Below are 17,137 nucleotides of genomic sequence, written 5' to 3'. Positions count from 1 at the left end.
ATATTATAGAGAAAAACAAGGCAGATAAAACACCCCACTGGAGGGACTGGAGTATGGGCCCCCAAAACTTCATTTTGGGCATCTATCCCCACCTATGCTCCCAGCACTGATAAAGCAACCTCCTCTGTGACCACCAAATGCTTGACCAACTTTTCTAGGTCCTCACCGAACTGCAACTCCCCCTTGAAGGGGAGGCTACTAAGATGACCTTTAGAAGCCATATCCCCTACCCAGCCCCTCAGCTGCAAAAAAATGAAGTGCGGCCACCAAAAGGGCAGTACTTATGGTGGATGTCTAAATAAGAACATAGAGTATATCAGCCAGAAAGGCCACCCCATTTACAGTTCCTGATCACCCCACCATTTTTTCTTCCAGTGCCTTCTCAGGTATTGGTTGGTTCACCAAAACCAGGCCCTGTCCACCAACCCCCCCCCCCCCCCCCAGACTGCTGCATGCAGGTCAATGCTGAAACAGGCCTTTGAGGTGTCAGCTGAGTCTCCATACAATGGTCATGTTGATCCTTCAGGGCTTCCACTAGAATAGTCATCTTCTTAGAAACAGCCAAGACAAGGGCATCACTTTTAGGAGACGCAAGACTTCCCTCTCCGCCACCAAGATAGGATACATACCTTATGTGGGGTCTCATTCTTCTGCTATCATCTGCTATATATAGAAAAAGCCTGAGTTGCCTTCTTAATACCTTCCAGCAGTGGATAAGAACATAAGAATAGCCATACTGGGTCAGACCAGTGATCCACCTAGCCCACTATCCTGCTTCCAACAGTGGCCAATCCAGGTCACAAGTACCTGGAAGAAACCCAAATAGTAGCATCGTTCCATGCTAACAGTCCCGGGGCAAGCAGTACCTTTCTCCATGTCCATCTCAATAATAGATTATGAACTTTTCCTCTAGGAACTTCTCTAAACTTTTTTAAAGCCCAGATATACTCACTCTTATCATCATATCCCCCGGCAAAGAGTTTCAAAGCTTAACTATTCTTTGAATGAAAAAATATTTCCTCCTATTTGTTTTAAAAATATTTCCATGTAATTTCATTGAGTGCCTCCTGGTGTTTGTACTTTTTGAAAGAATGAAAAATCGATTCACTTTTACCCGTTCTACAACACTCAGTCCTCAATCATATTCCCACCTACCTCAAATGTTTCTTCTTGAAGCTGAAGAGCCCTTACCTTTTTAGCCTTCCACATATGAGAGGAGTTTCATCCCCTTAAAATTTTTTGGTTGCTCTTCTTTGAACCTTTTCTAATTCCATTATATCTTTTTTGAGATAAGGCAACCAGAATTGAATGCAATACTCAAGGTGAGGTTGCACCACGGAGCGATACAGAGGCATTATGATATTCTTGGTCTTATTTTGGATCCCTTTCCTAATAATTCCTAGCATCCTGTTTGCTTTATTAGCTGCCACCACATACTGGGCAGAAAATTTCAGCATACTGTCTACAAAGACACCTAGATCTTTTTCTTGAGTGCTGACTCTTAAGGTGGACCCTAACATCAGGTAACTATGATTTAGATTATTCTTCCCAATGTGCATCACTTTGCATTTGTCCACATTAAATTTCATCTGTCATTTGGATACCCAGTCTTCCAGTTTTCTAACGTCATCTTGCAATTTTTCACAATCTGCATGTGTTTTGACAACTTTGAATAGTTTTATGTCATCTGCAAATTTAATCACCTCACTCATCATTCCGATTTCCAGATCATTTATACATAAGTTAAATAGTACCAATCCCAGTGGCACTCCACTATTCACCCTCCTCTACTGAGAGAAATGGCCATTTAACATTACCCTCTGTTTTCTGTCCAATAATCAAATCCTAATCCACAGGAGAACACTGCTCCTATCGCGTGACATTTTAATTTTCTCAGGAGTCTCTCATGAGGAACTTTGTCAAAAACTTTCTGAAAATCTAGATATACTACATCAACCAGCTCACCTTTATTCACATGTTTATTTATGCCTTCAAAGAAATGAAGCAAATTGGTGAGGCAAGACTTCCCTTGGCTGAACCCATGCTGACTCTGTCTCATGTTTGTCTATGTGTTCTGTAATTTTATTCTTTATGATAGTTTCCACTATTTTGCCTGTCACTGAAGTCAGGCTTACTGGTCTTTAATTTCCCGGATCACCCCTGGAACCATTTAAAAAATCGGCATTACATTGGCCACCCTCCAATCTTCAGGTACTATGGACAATTTTAACAACAGGTTACAGATCACTAACAACATATCAACAATTTCATGTCTGAGTTCTTTCAGTACCCTGGGGCGTATACCATCCGGTCTAGGTGATTTACCCCACATTATCCTGAGCATACTTGAGTTCAATGTGACTAACAGTAAATAAACTAATATATATATATACCACAGTGATCAAGATCTTTCATAGAGACAAGTTGTCCTTCATAGTCCAGGTAATTTTATCACTGAGGATTTGGAGACGGAAAAGGCAGAGTGTGTGAAGAAAGGGCCAGGACGACTACAATAAAATGAGGGAAATGGTTAAAAAGAAGCTAAAAGGATTGGCTGCAAAGGTTAGGATTTTAAATCAGGCATGGATATTGTTTAAAAATATTATCATAGAAGTCCAGACCAGACTGATTGATTGATTTTGACATTTATATCCCACATTATCCTGAGCTTACTTGAGTTCAATGTGGTTAACAGTGAATATCTATATAGACACACACACACACACACACACACACACACACACACACACACACACATTAAACATTGAACTCAAGTATGCTCAGGATAATGTGGAGTATAAATGTCCAAATTAATCAATCAATCTGGTCTAGGCTTCCATGATGATATTTTTAAACAACACTGATTGAGGAAGTCCTCATCATCAGTGAAAACACGAGGTTCCTTCATTATTCTGAGACCCCTCGGGATCTTTTTATTTTTATAGTACTGCAATAAAGTAGCATAGTGTAATTCATTCTGTATAATAGATTTATTGACCTTAATCATATTAGTCCGCATGTCAATGAGAGATTCAGTACAGTCTTCTTCCACCTCTAATGGTGTGAAATCTTGCATAAGTTTTTGTAACCTCTCTCCACTGAAGCTGACTTTTTAATGTATTTATTATGTTTGAGATATGTGTGTTTTTGATTTATGTGTGTTTTTGTTCATAGACCCCTGAGGCAGGCCTTTGCGGCCGAAACACGATTCGTGTCGGATCATTTCATTTATTTAAATAAAGACCTTGTTTGGGGAACACCATTTGTGAGAGGACTCCTTTTTTTGATCCACTGTGTGTACATTTTTAAACAACATCCATGCCCGATTTAAAGTCCTAATCTTTGCAGCCAATCCTTTTAGCTTCTTTTTAACCATTTTCCTCATTTTATTATAGTTGCCCTGGCCCTTCCTTCACACACTCTGCCTTTTCTGTCTCCAAATCCTCAATGATAAAATTACTTGGACTATCAAGGACAGCTTGTCTTTATGAAAGATCCTGATCACTATGGCATCCTCCCCTAGAGGTACCTCCTCTCAAGTCATTCTTCCTGCTCCTTGACACAGCCCCCAAGATTTTCACCTATGCTCGTGAATTCTGCTGATCCCAGTGATTCTCCCTCCAGAAATTTTCCATCCATCGCAAACCTACTTTTTTTGATTGTTGCAATTGTCCATGTCTTGCCACGTCTGAGTAAGTGTAACCAACATTTCAGCCATCATGCTTGTAGCTTTCTTCAGGGTATGCTGTGAAATCTGCAATTTGCCTATATGTAGTCTTCTTGACCCTTGAGGCCCCATCCTTGGGAGAATCCCACTCCCCTGATGTCTCTGACAGGCCATCAGCCGCCAGACCTTTCTAGATACAGAAGAATCTATGCATGAGAAATACAAAAATCAGGGAAAAAATTGTCAACATTGTGTGCTCCAGCGCTAGCAACTGGCTCTCCACCACCCATTTGCCTCCCTCAGGCATTTCCTGTCCTTCTATCTGGCTCAAAACAGGAAGCCCTTCCAAACATGCCTCTTCCCCTGCAATACCTACAATAATATCCTGGTTGTCTCCCACTGCAGGAACACCATTCTAAGAGAACTGTGGTCTGCCTCCATTGCATAAGATCCTTTGGCTGCTGCAAACTGAACAGCCCCAGTTGCACTCTCTCTGAGCAGCCATATATGCTGCAGCTCACACTGCACTGCTCAACAATTGCTGACCTATACTGACAAGTAGGTTCTGAGGCAAAGCCGTCCACACCCTCCCCCCTACCACAACCTAAATGTCCTCTGTGGTTGCTGCCACCTAATTACTGACTAAGAAGGGGACTGAGGCACAAGCAGTCAGAAACCCTTGATGGGCTTTAATGGTGGCGGTGTAGTACCCTCAGGGCTAAATGGAGTGGCATAATTGGTCCAAGATCTGCACTGAATCTTCTCTCTTTTTTTTTCTTCAAATAGTCAATGGGGAAAACCAAATTAATAATAGCCTAAGTTAATTCCTCCAGACCCAGCCTACCAGATCAGCCGCAGACCTCACAGGATACGTCGCCTACAGTTTACTGGAGATTGAGAAATACTGATTGGTAATAGACTGCATAGGATACTTATAGCATGTCATAATTTGTTCAGTGGTTGTCAGTCTCCATCTACTGGTAGGAGAAAGTCATACACAAGCATCTGGAATAGTCTGGTGAGATAAGAAAACATATTTTCAATGATGCTGACTATACATATAAAACGCAGTTCTATAACTGAATGCCTGCAGTTATCCACACTTGTGTGTGTGTGTGCATTAAAAAAATGCCACTTATGCACACAAGTGCCCTAAGCAGCATTCTATAAAGATGCACAAAAGTGGCATAGTGCATAACTGTACAAGGAAGTGTATGTGTGGGTGGGACAAAAGTAGGCCATGGAAGTGTCTCATATTTACATGCAAATCTTACAGAACACTGTAAATTGTGTGTGCTGCTTGCTGCACCTAGGCACACCCATTTACACCTGACACAGACCTGGTATAAGTGAACATCCTTACATTTAAGCAGCATGTGGGATCATTTCCTTGAGTACATTGCTTCTAGCTCTGAGGATCCCACCCCCTCTAATGTAAACTTACTGTTCTGAAGGGGTTGGACTACCAGAGTTAGCAGTAGTGCAGTCAGGGAAATGTACCACACATCTTGTTGTTTTTATCACTGCCACTGTTGCCAACCCAGGAAGGCAGCAAGAAGGTAACCAGGAGGGAGCGGGAAAAGGGGGTGATGCTGGGGGAGGGGTGAAGAAAGACAAAGACAGAGAAAGAGATAGAGCCATGCTGGATATTGGGGGGGAGGGGGGAAGAGAGAGAAAGACAGATGGGGTAATGATGAATGGAGGGAAAAAAGAGACAGAGATGGTGAAATGCTGGATGGAGGGAAGAGAGAGAGAGAAAGAACTATAATGTCATGGTGGATTGGGGGGGGTGGGGGGAGAGATAAAGAAAGAAATGGGACCATGCTGGATGGGGGGGGGGGAGGACAGATGGAGAGAAAGATGGGGCCATACTGGTTGGAAATAAAAGAGAGATAAAGATGAGGCATTGCTGGATGGGGGAAGAGAAACAGGGAGAGACAATGCATGTGGACTGGAGGGATGACAAAGAGAGAGAGAGAGAGAGATGGAGTGATGCTTGATGGATGGAGAAGAGAGAGATGGGGCAATGCTGGGGGAGGGAAAGAGAGGGAGGGTGATGCTGGATGGTGGGGAGAGAGAAAGGCAGAGAAGAAATGCAGAATAGCAAGGGGAGAGAGAAAGACAGAGAGGAGATGCTACATGGTGGGAGGGAGGGAAGAGTTAAAGAAAGACTGGGGAATAAGGGGAAGGGGAATGGAAGGACATGGGTGAAACAAAAAGATGGAAAACTGTAGGTAGACACAGTGAAAAAAAAGGGAGATTGAAGACTGGATAGTATGAATAAATGAAATCTGAGTGGACAGAGAGGCAGAAAAATAGAATAAAGTTAAAAGAACAAGATCAGTGTTAGAGATGGCTGTAATGGAGGAAGTGAAGAATACAGGAGGTGAGGGAAAAATGACAAATGGACAGGAGACCCTGGAAAGAGAGTTAAGAGAAGACAGGAAAGCAAAAACCTGAGACTGAGACCTATATAATTAGAAAAATTAAATGGCCAAACAACAAAGGAAGAAAAAAGAATTTCATTTTTAATTTAGAATGAAGTAGTCCAATATCCATGTTAGTCCACTTATGGGTTAAATACAAATAAAAAAAATTGTTAAAAACCCAGAAAATAAGGTGATACATTTTTATTGGACTAAATACATTTCTGACTAGCTTTCAGAGGCCAATGAATTAAATTAGTCCAATAAAAAGGTATCACCCTATTTTCCATTCTTAATTTATATTTATTAATGTTTAATTTAGTGAGTAGAATATGTCAGTTTTTGAAATTTACATTAGACATCTTTACATTTTGCATAGTACAGGGAAACATATATCACTGTTTCTCTTTCTCTCGTGTTGCACTATATGCACAGCCTGGCTTCCTGTTTCTTTTACAGTGCTGATGAACATATGGCCAACAGGAAGATGTTGGAAAGGCGGAATAGGGCTGACTGGGAGCCAAGTGTTAAAGTACCTGTTATATTTTCACAATACTGCAAATATTGTTCTGTTTAGTATGTTGTATTATTTTGGTGCACTGTTTTGATATATTTGGCACATAATTCCCTGGAGTGTCCTCTCTTTGTCTACAGTTCCACATTAACCACATTCTTTTTCTCTACTCTGCCATGGAGTGATCATTTTCTCATAAATCTTTCACTTACTTTTCCTATCTCCCCCATCTCACGAACAGCTCATCCCAAGAGCACTAGGGACCTTAGTAAAGTTACTCCCTCTTCCATCTTAGAAAACTAATCATTAAATATAGATGTATTTCAACAACTTCAGAAGAGAAAGTAAAGACTTGGAATGATGGCCTGCACAACTCACTGGACACACTAGCTCCTATGATCTCCTTGTCAAAATGATCTCCGAAATATAAAGATCCATGGTACAACCAACATCTACATGCACACAAACGTCAACTCAGACAAGCTGAACACATTTGGAGACGTCAGCATTCACCAACTACCCTCACTATCTGCAAGAACACAGCCCAATCTTATAAAATGGCTTTGATGGCAGCTAAAAAGAGTTACTATGTCTAAAATAATTAAAGCTCCCAATACAGCAATTCTCTATCAGACTCCAAAATCTTTAACTGTCTTCTGTCCCCCTTCAATTGACTCAGCATCACTTCCCTCTAGTCAGGAGCTAGCAAACCACTTTAATAATAAAACTTTTCACCCTGCGTAACATTTTTGTAGCCATTCCAGTCACTAAAATGATCTATTCTGCTTCAGATTCTCCACTGCCAACTAGTGAGCTCTCCTCATTTCAAAGTCCATCCCTCTCTCATTTAGACCACATAATTCATGGTCTTCTGCACCACACAACCCTATTCCCTATGTTTTTGTTAAACGCTCTGTTCGAGAGCTAAGTCCACTTATTTTGCACACGATTGAGTCCTCTTTTTCCACTGGAGTAGTTCCAGAGACATGGAAGTATGCCATGCTACGTCCTAAAATGAAAGGTTTGGTTAAATACATTTCCGATATAAACAATTACCGCCCTATTGCCAATCTTCCTTTTCTTAGCAAAATAGTAGAAACAATTGTTCACACTCAACACCACAGTACAGAAACTGCTTTATTAGGTATCACCACAACGATTAGACCAAAACAAATCAATCATTCTCCTATCACTAGACTTGTCAGCAGCATTTGATCTGGTTGACCACAGCCTTCTATCTAGGCTCCACCAAACAGAGATTCGAGATCTCGCCCTTAGCAGGTTCAAATCATATCTTTCGGATCGCTCATGTGTAGTTCACTGCCAAGAAACACAGTCCATATCATTTGCAATTAAATCAGGAATCCCACATTGATCAATCCTTTCCCCTTTTTGGCATCACTTCTTACACCTGCTCAATCCTTAGGAGTCTCTGCAACATGTATGCCGACGATATCCAACTACTTATTATATCAGTCCATCAGATATCAAAATGATTTATAATCTTAATCAGAACTTGACACTGATTACTCATTGGTTACAACAAAATAAACTTATTAATCTTGACAAATCACGATGTGTTCTTTTTTCTAATTTACCAAATATAACCCTCGCACAGCCTATTCTCCTCAATTCTACTATTGTTTCAAAACTACAGTATACAAAAATACTAGGTTTTATCCTTGATAAATCACTGTCTTTTCACTTTTAGATCTCTAATATAATAAAGACTTGTTTCTATAGACTCAGACAAATTCATTCTATTCGCTCACTAATTGATCCGCCAGCATTAGACATTCTCATACACTCATTCTTCATAACTAGATTACTGTAACTGTTTATACTTAGGTTTAAAATCTGCAGATATCAGGCGATTGAAAATAGTTCAAAACACTGCCATCAAACTAATCACTGGAAAAAAGAAATTTGATCACGTCACTCCACTTTTGAAAGCAACCCACTGGCTTCCATTGCCACACTGCATTATTTACAATATACAACTATTGGTTTATAAAACTCATTCATCTGGCGAACCATTATATCTTTCATGATTACTGACCCCTTACTCCAATTATCATATTCTTCAATCCTCTTCTCAAAATTTACTGCTTATCCCATCTTTCCGAGAGATAAGAAACAAACATACTAGAAAAGCAATGTTCTCAGTCCAAGGCCCTGAACACTGGAATAAACTAACACAATCCCTTTGATTCCTAATTTTTCCATCTCATTCCATGATAGCAGTACTGAATTGACTGCACAACATTGATGCACTTCCTACCCCTCTTCCCTGCCCTTGTATTCTATCTATATTGTAGTTTACCCTCATCTCTGTTGGTCATGTCCTGTCACTGTCCGATTGTATGATACTTGTTGTTTGTTTGTTTAGGGTTTTTTTTTGTAATTTTTATGTATTTTTAGCATGTAAGCTACCCAGACATCTATTTGATGGACGAGATAGAAAATAATTTATAAACTTGAAACTTGTATTCAGTGTGCATATTACATCAGTAACATAGGTACTAGGGACTTAGGCAGCTGGTGCAGCTGCACCAGAGCAACACAGTGTCATGTCTTCTACTTCTCTCTCTCCTACACTAAGGACTTTTGTGTTTGTTCCATGCAAACCTGAATTCTGCTACTGTTTTAGCTTTCATAACCTTTGTCTGAGGTCTACTTTGGGCATTCATTACTTTGAGTGAAAATATATTTTCTCACATTCTTTAGAGCATGTTTTCCTCCTGGCCTAAATGAGGACCATTTGTCCTTGAGATGCTTATTCTATTACTGAGCTGTAATAGTATATGCAAACAACCTAAGACTTAGCTGACTCTGTATTATTTAAAAACAGTGTAAGTGTAGTCTTCTCAGTGACGTAACAAAGCTAGTTACTAATGTATGTAGAGGGGCATTTTCGATATGACGTCAAAGTCCGACTTTGGATGTTGTGCACAAAACGTCCAAAATCCGAATAGGAAAGAAGGTCATTTTCGAAAAAATAAAAACGTCTATCTTTTTTTTTTTTAAATACTGTTTCGAACAAATCTTTGTGCTTTGGACGTTTTGTTTTTTGGTTCATTAAAAAAAAAAAAAAAAAGAAGAAGTGCAAAACGTAGAGATTCATGCCATTAGGATGTAGAAGGAGTCAGCATTTTCAGTAGCCTAGTCCCCCAGACATCCCAGGAGAGCAATGGGGCACCCTAGAGGGCACGTCTGTGCACTTTATAAAAATACTCCCAGGTGCACGTCTCACCTTTGCTCCCTTATCTTGTCTCCTGAGCCCTCCAAAACCCACCCAAAACACACTGTACACCTGCAATAGCCCTTATGGGTAAAGGGGGGACCTATATGTGGGTACAGTAGGGTTTTGGTGACTTTGGAAGGGATCACAGTTTCCACCACAAGTGTGACAGGTGGAGGGAGATAGGGACCTGAGTCCCCCACTCCACAGTGCACTGCACCAACCGCTACGCTACTCCAGGGACCTGCATATTCTTCTAATAGACTTTTTAACATCTGAGACTGTCATAGAGGATGGTAAATCATAGTTTTATTCACATTTTTGGGGAGTGAGAAGGGGTCAGCGACCACTAAGTGGGTATTGGGGGGTCACCCCTAATTCCCCCCCCCCGTGGTCATCTGGTCATTTAGGGCACCTTTTTGTGCCTTATTTGTTCTGAAAACAGGTTTAAACCAAAACATCTTAGTTTTAGTCCTGGACATTTTGGTTTTGTTCCATTATAGTTGTAAAATGTCCAAGTCTTAGGCACACCCTAATCCCGCCTTCAAAACGCCCCAGACACGACCCTTGTGATTTGGACATACTGCAGATGAATTGCATAGATAAACATCTGCAAAATAGGTTTTGAAAATACTGATTTGGACATTTTGAGAAGAAAAATGTCCAAATGGGGCTTTATGACACCTTTTGGATGTTTTTTCTCTTTTGAAAATTATCTCCTTAGTCTACTAAGAAAATAACACCTACAACTTGTTTGTTGACTTTCATTCTATAGAAAAAGCTTCCTTTTGGTATTGTATTGAAGCCTATTAAGTATTTGGCCCATATAAATACATAGCAGACTTCACAAAAATACTAGCACTTTCCATTGAATGAAAAAACTCTAGGTCAAAGGGTCATAAGATGAAGCTGAAAAGAGGAAGGGAGCCCAACAGGAATCAGAAAAAATAAGTTTTCACTCTTTCAATATTTACATGCACCTAATGGCTGGATTTAATGTAAACAAGTTCTCTGGGAGAATCAGCTATGAGTGGGAAACATCAGAGCTTATAGGAACTTCACTGCTATTCTTTTGCTTTAAGGTTTCCACTGTATGACTCGAATGGCAATTTCAGTGGCTCTCTTCACAGCTTCACTGGGGTCATTAAGTCGCCCAAGTAGCAGATTCACATGCTCCAGCAGCACCTTGCGTCCCTCAGGGGCCTCAGACAGCGTGGTCAGGGTTTTGATGACATTCAGACGCACCTTGCTAAGCTTATCATTAACCAGTGGCAGTAAAGCTGTAATGGCATCAGCATGCAGTGCAGCATATTTACCTTAATAGAAGAAAAAGAAGGAACAAATCAACAGCAAATAGAGTCACTCCAGGTTTTAGTGTAATAGGACCCTATGTGAGAAGTCTACAAAGGTGCCCATGTTATAAATGCAACAAATGCACTCAGATTCAGCCCCATCAGACAAAAATTGCAATGAGTGCAGCTGAAAAGGGGTCGTGGCCATGGGAGGAGAATAAGTGTGTCGGGAGCAATCAATCAAATTTACACAAGTTGTTATAGAATTCGGAGGAAGGCGCATACATTTAGGCACAGGCATTTACACCAGGTTTTCAGTGGCGTAAATGGCTACGCCTAAATGTATGCATGTTCCCCCAGTATATGCACTATTCTATAGACCGTGTCTTACTGTAAATGAGGTTTATAGAGTAGCGCTAAGCGCATTATTCCAACATGCCTACATTTTGGATGCTATATACAGAATCTGGCCCTAGGAGGGTCACATAGGTTGGGACAGGGGCAGCCCAAGATAGTCTGTTGCCTAAGGCAAGGGGATGGTCTGCTGCCCCGGCTCTGTTCCCCCCCCCCCCCCCCCCCCCCTTCCTTCCCCAAATTTACCTTCTTTTCTGACTTTCCAAAAGTCAGGGCAGCAGTGGTTCCCATACGCTGCCATGCCGTCGGCCCCTTCCCTCTACTGTGGCCCACCCCACCTTCATCAGAGAGGCGGGCCCGTAAGAGAGAAGGGGTTGGCAGCAGGTCAGCGTATGGGAACTGCTGCCAACCTGACTTTCGGAAAGCAAGAAAAGAAGGTAAATTCGTGGAGGGAAGAACACTGTGGGTATGAGGGTGGTTGCTGTTCCAAAAGAGTGCTACCTGAGGCCCCTGCCTCAGGTGGCCTACTGGTAGGGCTATGACTGGGTTGGGAGGCCAAAAAGGTACCTATTTTGAGAGTATTCATAGACATATAAGCGTCTGTGTCTTTATAACATAGCCTCAGAAAAGCTACTGAAATTGCAGCTACAATCAACACATGGACATTGTCACCCACTCTGGCTGTACACTGTTGAAGTATGCACACAAATATATATATTATAATATACATGTGTACTTCGTGACTGCGCCCAAACTCTGCCCAAAGTACACCTCCATCCGGTTCGTATAAATGGACGTGACTTCTTGTCACAGCGCATAATTTTCACATTTCCCACTTCACAAGTGTAAATTCTTTTGGCCCCTCACCAGGAATGATTATAGACTGTTGACTTTATGGTCACACATTTCCAGTATAAGTGCTGACCACTTTGAAATAAAGTGAGATTGCTTTTAAACATTTCACTCTTTGGATTCCTTTTTTTGGACCACACTTTTGTTGTCCACCAATTTTCTAGCACACTGTTTCTGTGTGAAAAATATGCTTTTCAAAATGACTCCTTAAGGGAGTATTCTAATAAAGCATTTCAGCAGATGGAACAGTGTTTCATGAGCAGAAATTGCCTTTTATAAAATTGCCCAAAAATGTTTGCTTTGTGTCGTTTTCTGAGTCATTTAGAGGAACATTCATTTTGTTAGAGATTTGTTTCAATGTTTTCATTATAGGAGCAATGTTATTGGTAATGCATCCACTAAAGTGCGCATGTGCATGTCATTTGAGTATGCATTGTGCTTGCATGCAGGCACTATCAGAAAAGAATGCACACTCTACCAAAGGAGGGCAAACTGTTTGTGAAAAGTGCGCACCCTTGCAGAAGAGCTCACACTATTAATGACACACAAAAAAAAAACCTGAAATGCTTTTTTTTTTCTTCTCAATTTGGGTGGAAAATGGCATGAGAAACATTGTTGATATTTCCAATATTGTTTCAAACAAATGTACATCCCTAATAGTATATAACTTAATACGCTCTCCTCCTTATGCTAGTGTGTACTCATAAGGCCTAAAATTTAACACCCATCTTGGACCAGGTGTTACATAAGAAACACACACAAAAAAGCAATGCTGAGTCAGACCAAGGTCCATTGTGCTCAGCATCCCATCTCTGACAACTATGTTGCACATCCCAAAAATTCTTTCTACATTTGTTTTCAATCTGCTCAGATGTTACGCATACATTCAGCTGCTGAACAGAGCTTGACCAAAACCAAAATTGGCTACTCTGTTTCGGCTTAAACCAAAGCCAAAAATGAAACTAGCCCTGCCCCAGCCCCTGAACAGTACCCACTTCCTCTCCCCTGACCAGAAAGAGCCCCCTCCCAGACCCACCCATCAGCAACAGTCCTCCTCCTGGGCTTACCAAATTTCTCCTACTTTACTGTGTATCAGATGTCCAGACATATGATGATGTAACAAAAGCACCCCTTACACTGAGTAAGACTTGTTTCTATAGACTGGGGGTGGGAGTGGAAGTGGAAGTGGAAGTCTGGCAATGAAGCCTTTAGAACACCTCTGTGTTTATCCCACGCCTTTTGAATTTCATCACTATTTGTGTCTCTACCACCTCCTTAATGGAGACTTTCCGCTTCTGTGTGGTTAAAGCAAGGAGGAGGAGACTGCACTCAAAGAACTTGGTGCTTGGTAGGTGAGAGGCTGTCGCAAGTGCAGCATACCACAGGAACCTTGCAGAAACTGCTTCTGTCCCCATGGGAACCCTGCAGGAATTGCTTCTTTCCCCACGGGAACCATGTAGGAACTGCTTCCATCCCCATGGAAACCCCACAGGGACTGCTTCCGTCCCTACAGAATCCCCGCAGAACTGTTTTCGTCCCTGCGGGAATCCCGCAGGTTCCGTGGGATTCCTGCAAACCCCGTTCCCGTGCAGGTCTCTACTTGCTGCCCTCAACTGGGATGGTGGTCTTCTTTGCCATGCCATGATCAATGCATCCACCTGGAGCATTTTCAACTTCTCCTTTTCCTCTGGAGCTAATAGGTACAAATTGTCCATAGCATTGCCACTCTTAGTCCGGCCTTCAGCCTGTCCTACTCTGACAAAATCAGAGCGCTAATAACCTGGTGTATGGTAAAGAACTTTGTGAGTTTCTTATGTCCCTCCAGAATTGGATTTCTTGAGATTCCTGTCTCCTTTACTGGTTGCTCGACAATACTGAACACCTTTAGTACCTGAATGATTGTTGAAGAAAGCTCTTCTCTGTGGAACAGAAGCATCACTGAGGGGGTCATCCCTATCATCTACTGATAGCTTGTCTTCATTTAAGGCCCCTTTTGGAATCCCCCGTTCAGCCTGATTTCTAACACTCAGACCTCATCCCTGATGCCAGTGACTGGGTGGCCTATTCTGGGGTTCTGGACCCTTGCAACCTTAGGTAGGAGGGAGAGGACCCCTGCCCTTGCTTCATCAAACTAGCCTTGTGGAGCAATAAAATAAATTCAGGGAAAACATCCCCACAACCTTCTTCAGCCCATGGGACCTTCCCAGAATATCCAGCAGTAGGTATGCTGAGACAACCCCCTTTCCCACCCCCCACCAAAGTCCATTCCAGAGTCAAAAGAGGTGGATCAGAAGTCGGTAGCACATGGTTTCCTGGATACAAAATGGCCACTATGCCCATACTGCCATTAACCTCCAGTGTGTTCATTTCCAGCCTGGGCTACTGCCACACTAGGTCAATCTCTCTTGCTGGCCTCCATACCTTGACCAGTTCTTCATATGCTCAGAAAAGGCAGCCATGTGGCCTGAAGTGGCTTTGAACCCCTCCCTCAGAGCTCCAATGTGTACTGTTCCCAGAGCTGCTTGACACTCACTGCCTATGACAGAATTGCCAAGACCTGCGAGTCCACTGCCCAGCTGACACAACTCACCACTGGTAAATCCTTACCTGTAGGATTCCAGATTTTAATACCAGGGCCTGCCTTTCTCTCACCTCAGTTGGCATCCTTTACTGGCTGTCTAGTTTTTATTTTTTAAAGGCACAGTGGTCTTAAACTTCTTGCTAATATCTTCTCTCACTATGGATCTACCATAGAAAATTTCCAAGGACAGCAGAGGGACTCCAGAAATAGGGAAGGCACCCATGCTCCAAATTCTTATGACAATTCAGACCCCCTAAAGTGCCCTAGCTCAACCAAGTGCTCTGCTCTCCAACTGACTAAAGACCCTAATCTCATCCAACAAACCACAGGTCCACAGCACAGAGTTAGAGGGTGGCAAACAGGCAAGGTGCCAACTTTTCAAAAATGATTGGGGGTGATAAACACAACACCAATTATCCCTCCCTGCGCAAAATGAAAGGATGTTGTTCAATACTGGGGGTGGTCAGCTGTCACTCTGTGGTCGTGACCCCTCTCAAGCTTCCCTTATTTCTGGCGGTCAGCTTCTAAGCTGGTTTTTGTCTGTTCTTCCTGAGTTCGCTCTGTCTCTGTCTCTGTGTGCTGGCTGCTTCCAGCATGGCTCTGATTGCTCCACTGTGCTGCACCTGTGTATGTTGAGCCTCTCTATGCTTCAGTATGCTTTCTGCCTGCTTCTCGGTTTGTGCTCCCCTCGCTCTCCGGTGGCCAGAACCGGTGGCTGTCATAGACTGTCTTGCTGTCCCTACCTGCTCCAGGCTTCAGCCCAGTCCGGTCTGGATCTTCCAGGCTGCCAGACTTGTCTTTCTTGTTTGTGCCTGAACAGCACCCGTAGTTGCCTTGAGATTGCTGCAGCTGAGCCTCAGGTGCTGATGGGCTTTATTAATCACCTAGAAACTTCTGTGTTTGCCTTTGCATCGTCTAAGGTCCCTGGTATGTTGGTGTGCTCTGTGCACTTCTGCCTAGTCCAGTTTTATTCTGAGTTCTTGCCTGGTTCTTGTTTGTTTGTGTGTAGTTAGCTTTGGTTTTATTGTTTAGTTCTTAGTCTTGTTTCTGGTCTGCATTTCCTTGTCTTGTGTCTGTGTTCTTTATTAGTGGCTGCTTGGCAGCTTTTAGTCCTGACTCCCTCCTGTCTATGTCTCTGTTTTAGTGGCTGCCTGGCAGCTTGTAGTCTTGACTCTGTTGTGTGTTTCCTGCTGGTATCCAGTTCCTGTCCAGTCTGGTAAGTCCTGCTGGCTGCCTGCACCCAGGGGCTCAACTCCTGGGGAAGGGTGGTCAAGTGCAGGTGAAGCCTTGCTCCAGTCCTGTGTTCCAGTCCAAGTGTTCTTGTCCAGTGTGTTCCTGCTTTGCTTATCCCTGTCTGCAGTCCCTGCTTTGTGTGTGTGTTAGCCCAGTGCTAGTTGGGGTGGTTTTGCCTGCCACTGCCGCTCCTTGGCAGTGGCCCAAGGGCTCACAAACCTAGTTGCTGCTTTGAGACCTGACATCAGCTCCCACTGGCACCCACAGAGCTGGCTCCTATGCAACCAGGGCAATTGCCTTGGGCTTCCATGTCGCAGGGGGCCCCAAGCCTACTTCAAGATAAAGAAAGCATAGCTTGAAGGGAGCTTTGAAGCCCCCATTCCAATCTGTCCTGGGCACCCTTCATATCTAACACCAGCACTGCATATCATCTACCATCTGCTGAAGACAGATAATACTGAGGAGTGGCAAGTTGTATGATGTCCTATATGGGGCAGGGTTCACAAGTGTTTGTTCTCTGTCTCCAAGGGCTGATAGAGGGGCATAACCCACACATCTGGATTGGTCTGGTGGATGATATAGAATTTCTTTTAGCTACTACTAAGGGTGCAGAAGCAGTTGGTGGTATGTGTCTTGTCCTCAGATTGCTGTCTCCAGATGATTCTGAAACAAAAAATGTTTCCTTCTCCCTATACATCACAGGTCTTAAAGAATCCTCACCCAGACCTCCTAGTGACCACATAAAAATTTAAAAAGACCTATCGAAAAGCTTAGAGAAGGATAAGCTAGGAAACTCTGTGGTAGAACTGGCAAAAATTACACTAGTACCACAGCAAGCCACACCAAACATTCAGTGGAGATTCTTTGGTTTCCCCAAGGATCTTTAAATTCTTTCAAAACTACATACAGTACAGTGGGATCAAACTTCTTGCTCTGAAGGGGATAGAACTCAGCAGGCCATGTTGATCTTCTAACAA

The 17,137-nt window shown here is 42.6% G+C and overlaps 1 protein-coding gene across 1 annotated transcript in view; it reads right to left on the bottom strand.

Annotated features, from left to right (window-relative positions):
* Positions 1-10,581: 10,581 nt before the first annotated feature.
* Positions 10,582-17,137, bottom strand: part of RSPH14 (radial spoke head 14 homolog) — a 190,270-nt gene continuing 183,714 nt past the window's right edge. The window contains exon 6 of the mRNA XM_030218008.1: positions 10,582-11,164. Coding sequence (XP_030073868.1) covers positions 10,926-11,164 — 239 coding nt within the window. The 3' untranslated portion in view covers positions 10,582-10,925. The remainder of the gene's footprint in view (positions 11,165-17,137) is intronic.

Source organism: Microcaecilia unicolor, chromosome 11, assembly GCF_901765095.1.
Source record: "Microcaecilia unicolor chromosome 11, aMicUni1.1, whole genome shotgun sequence".
NCBI classification, from domain to species: domain Eukaryota; kingdom Metazoa; phylum Chordata; class Amphibia; order Gymnophiona; family Siphonopidae; genus Microcaecilia; species Microcaecilia unicolor.
Note: the sequence above shows the minus strand (reverse complement) of the source record. Positions and strands in the feature narration are given on the sequence as shown.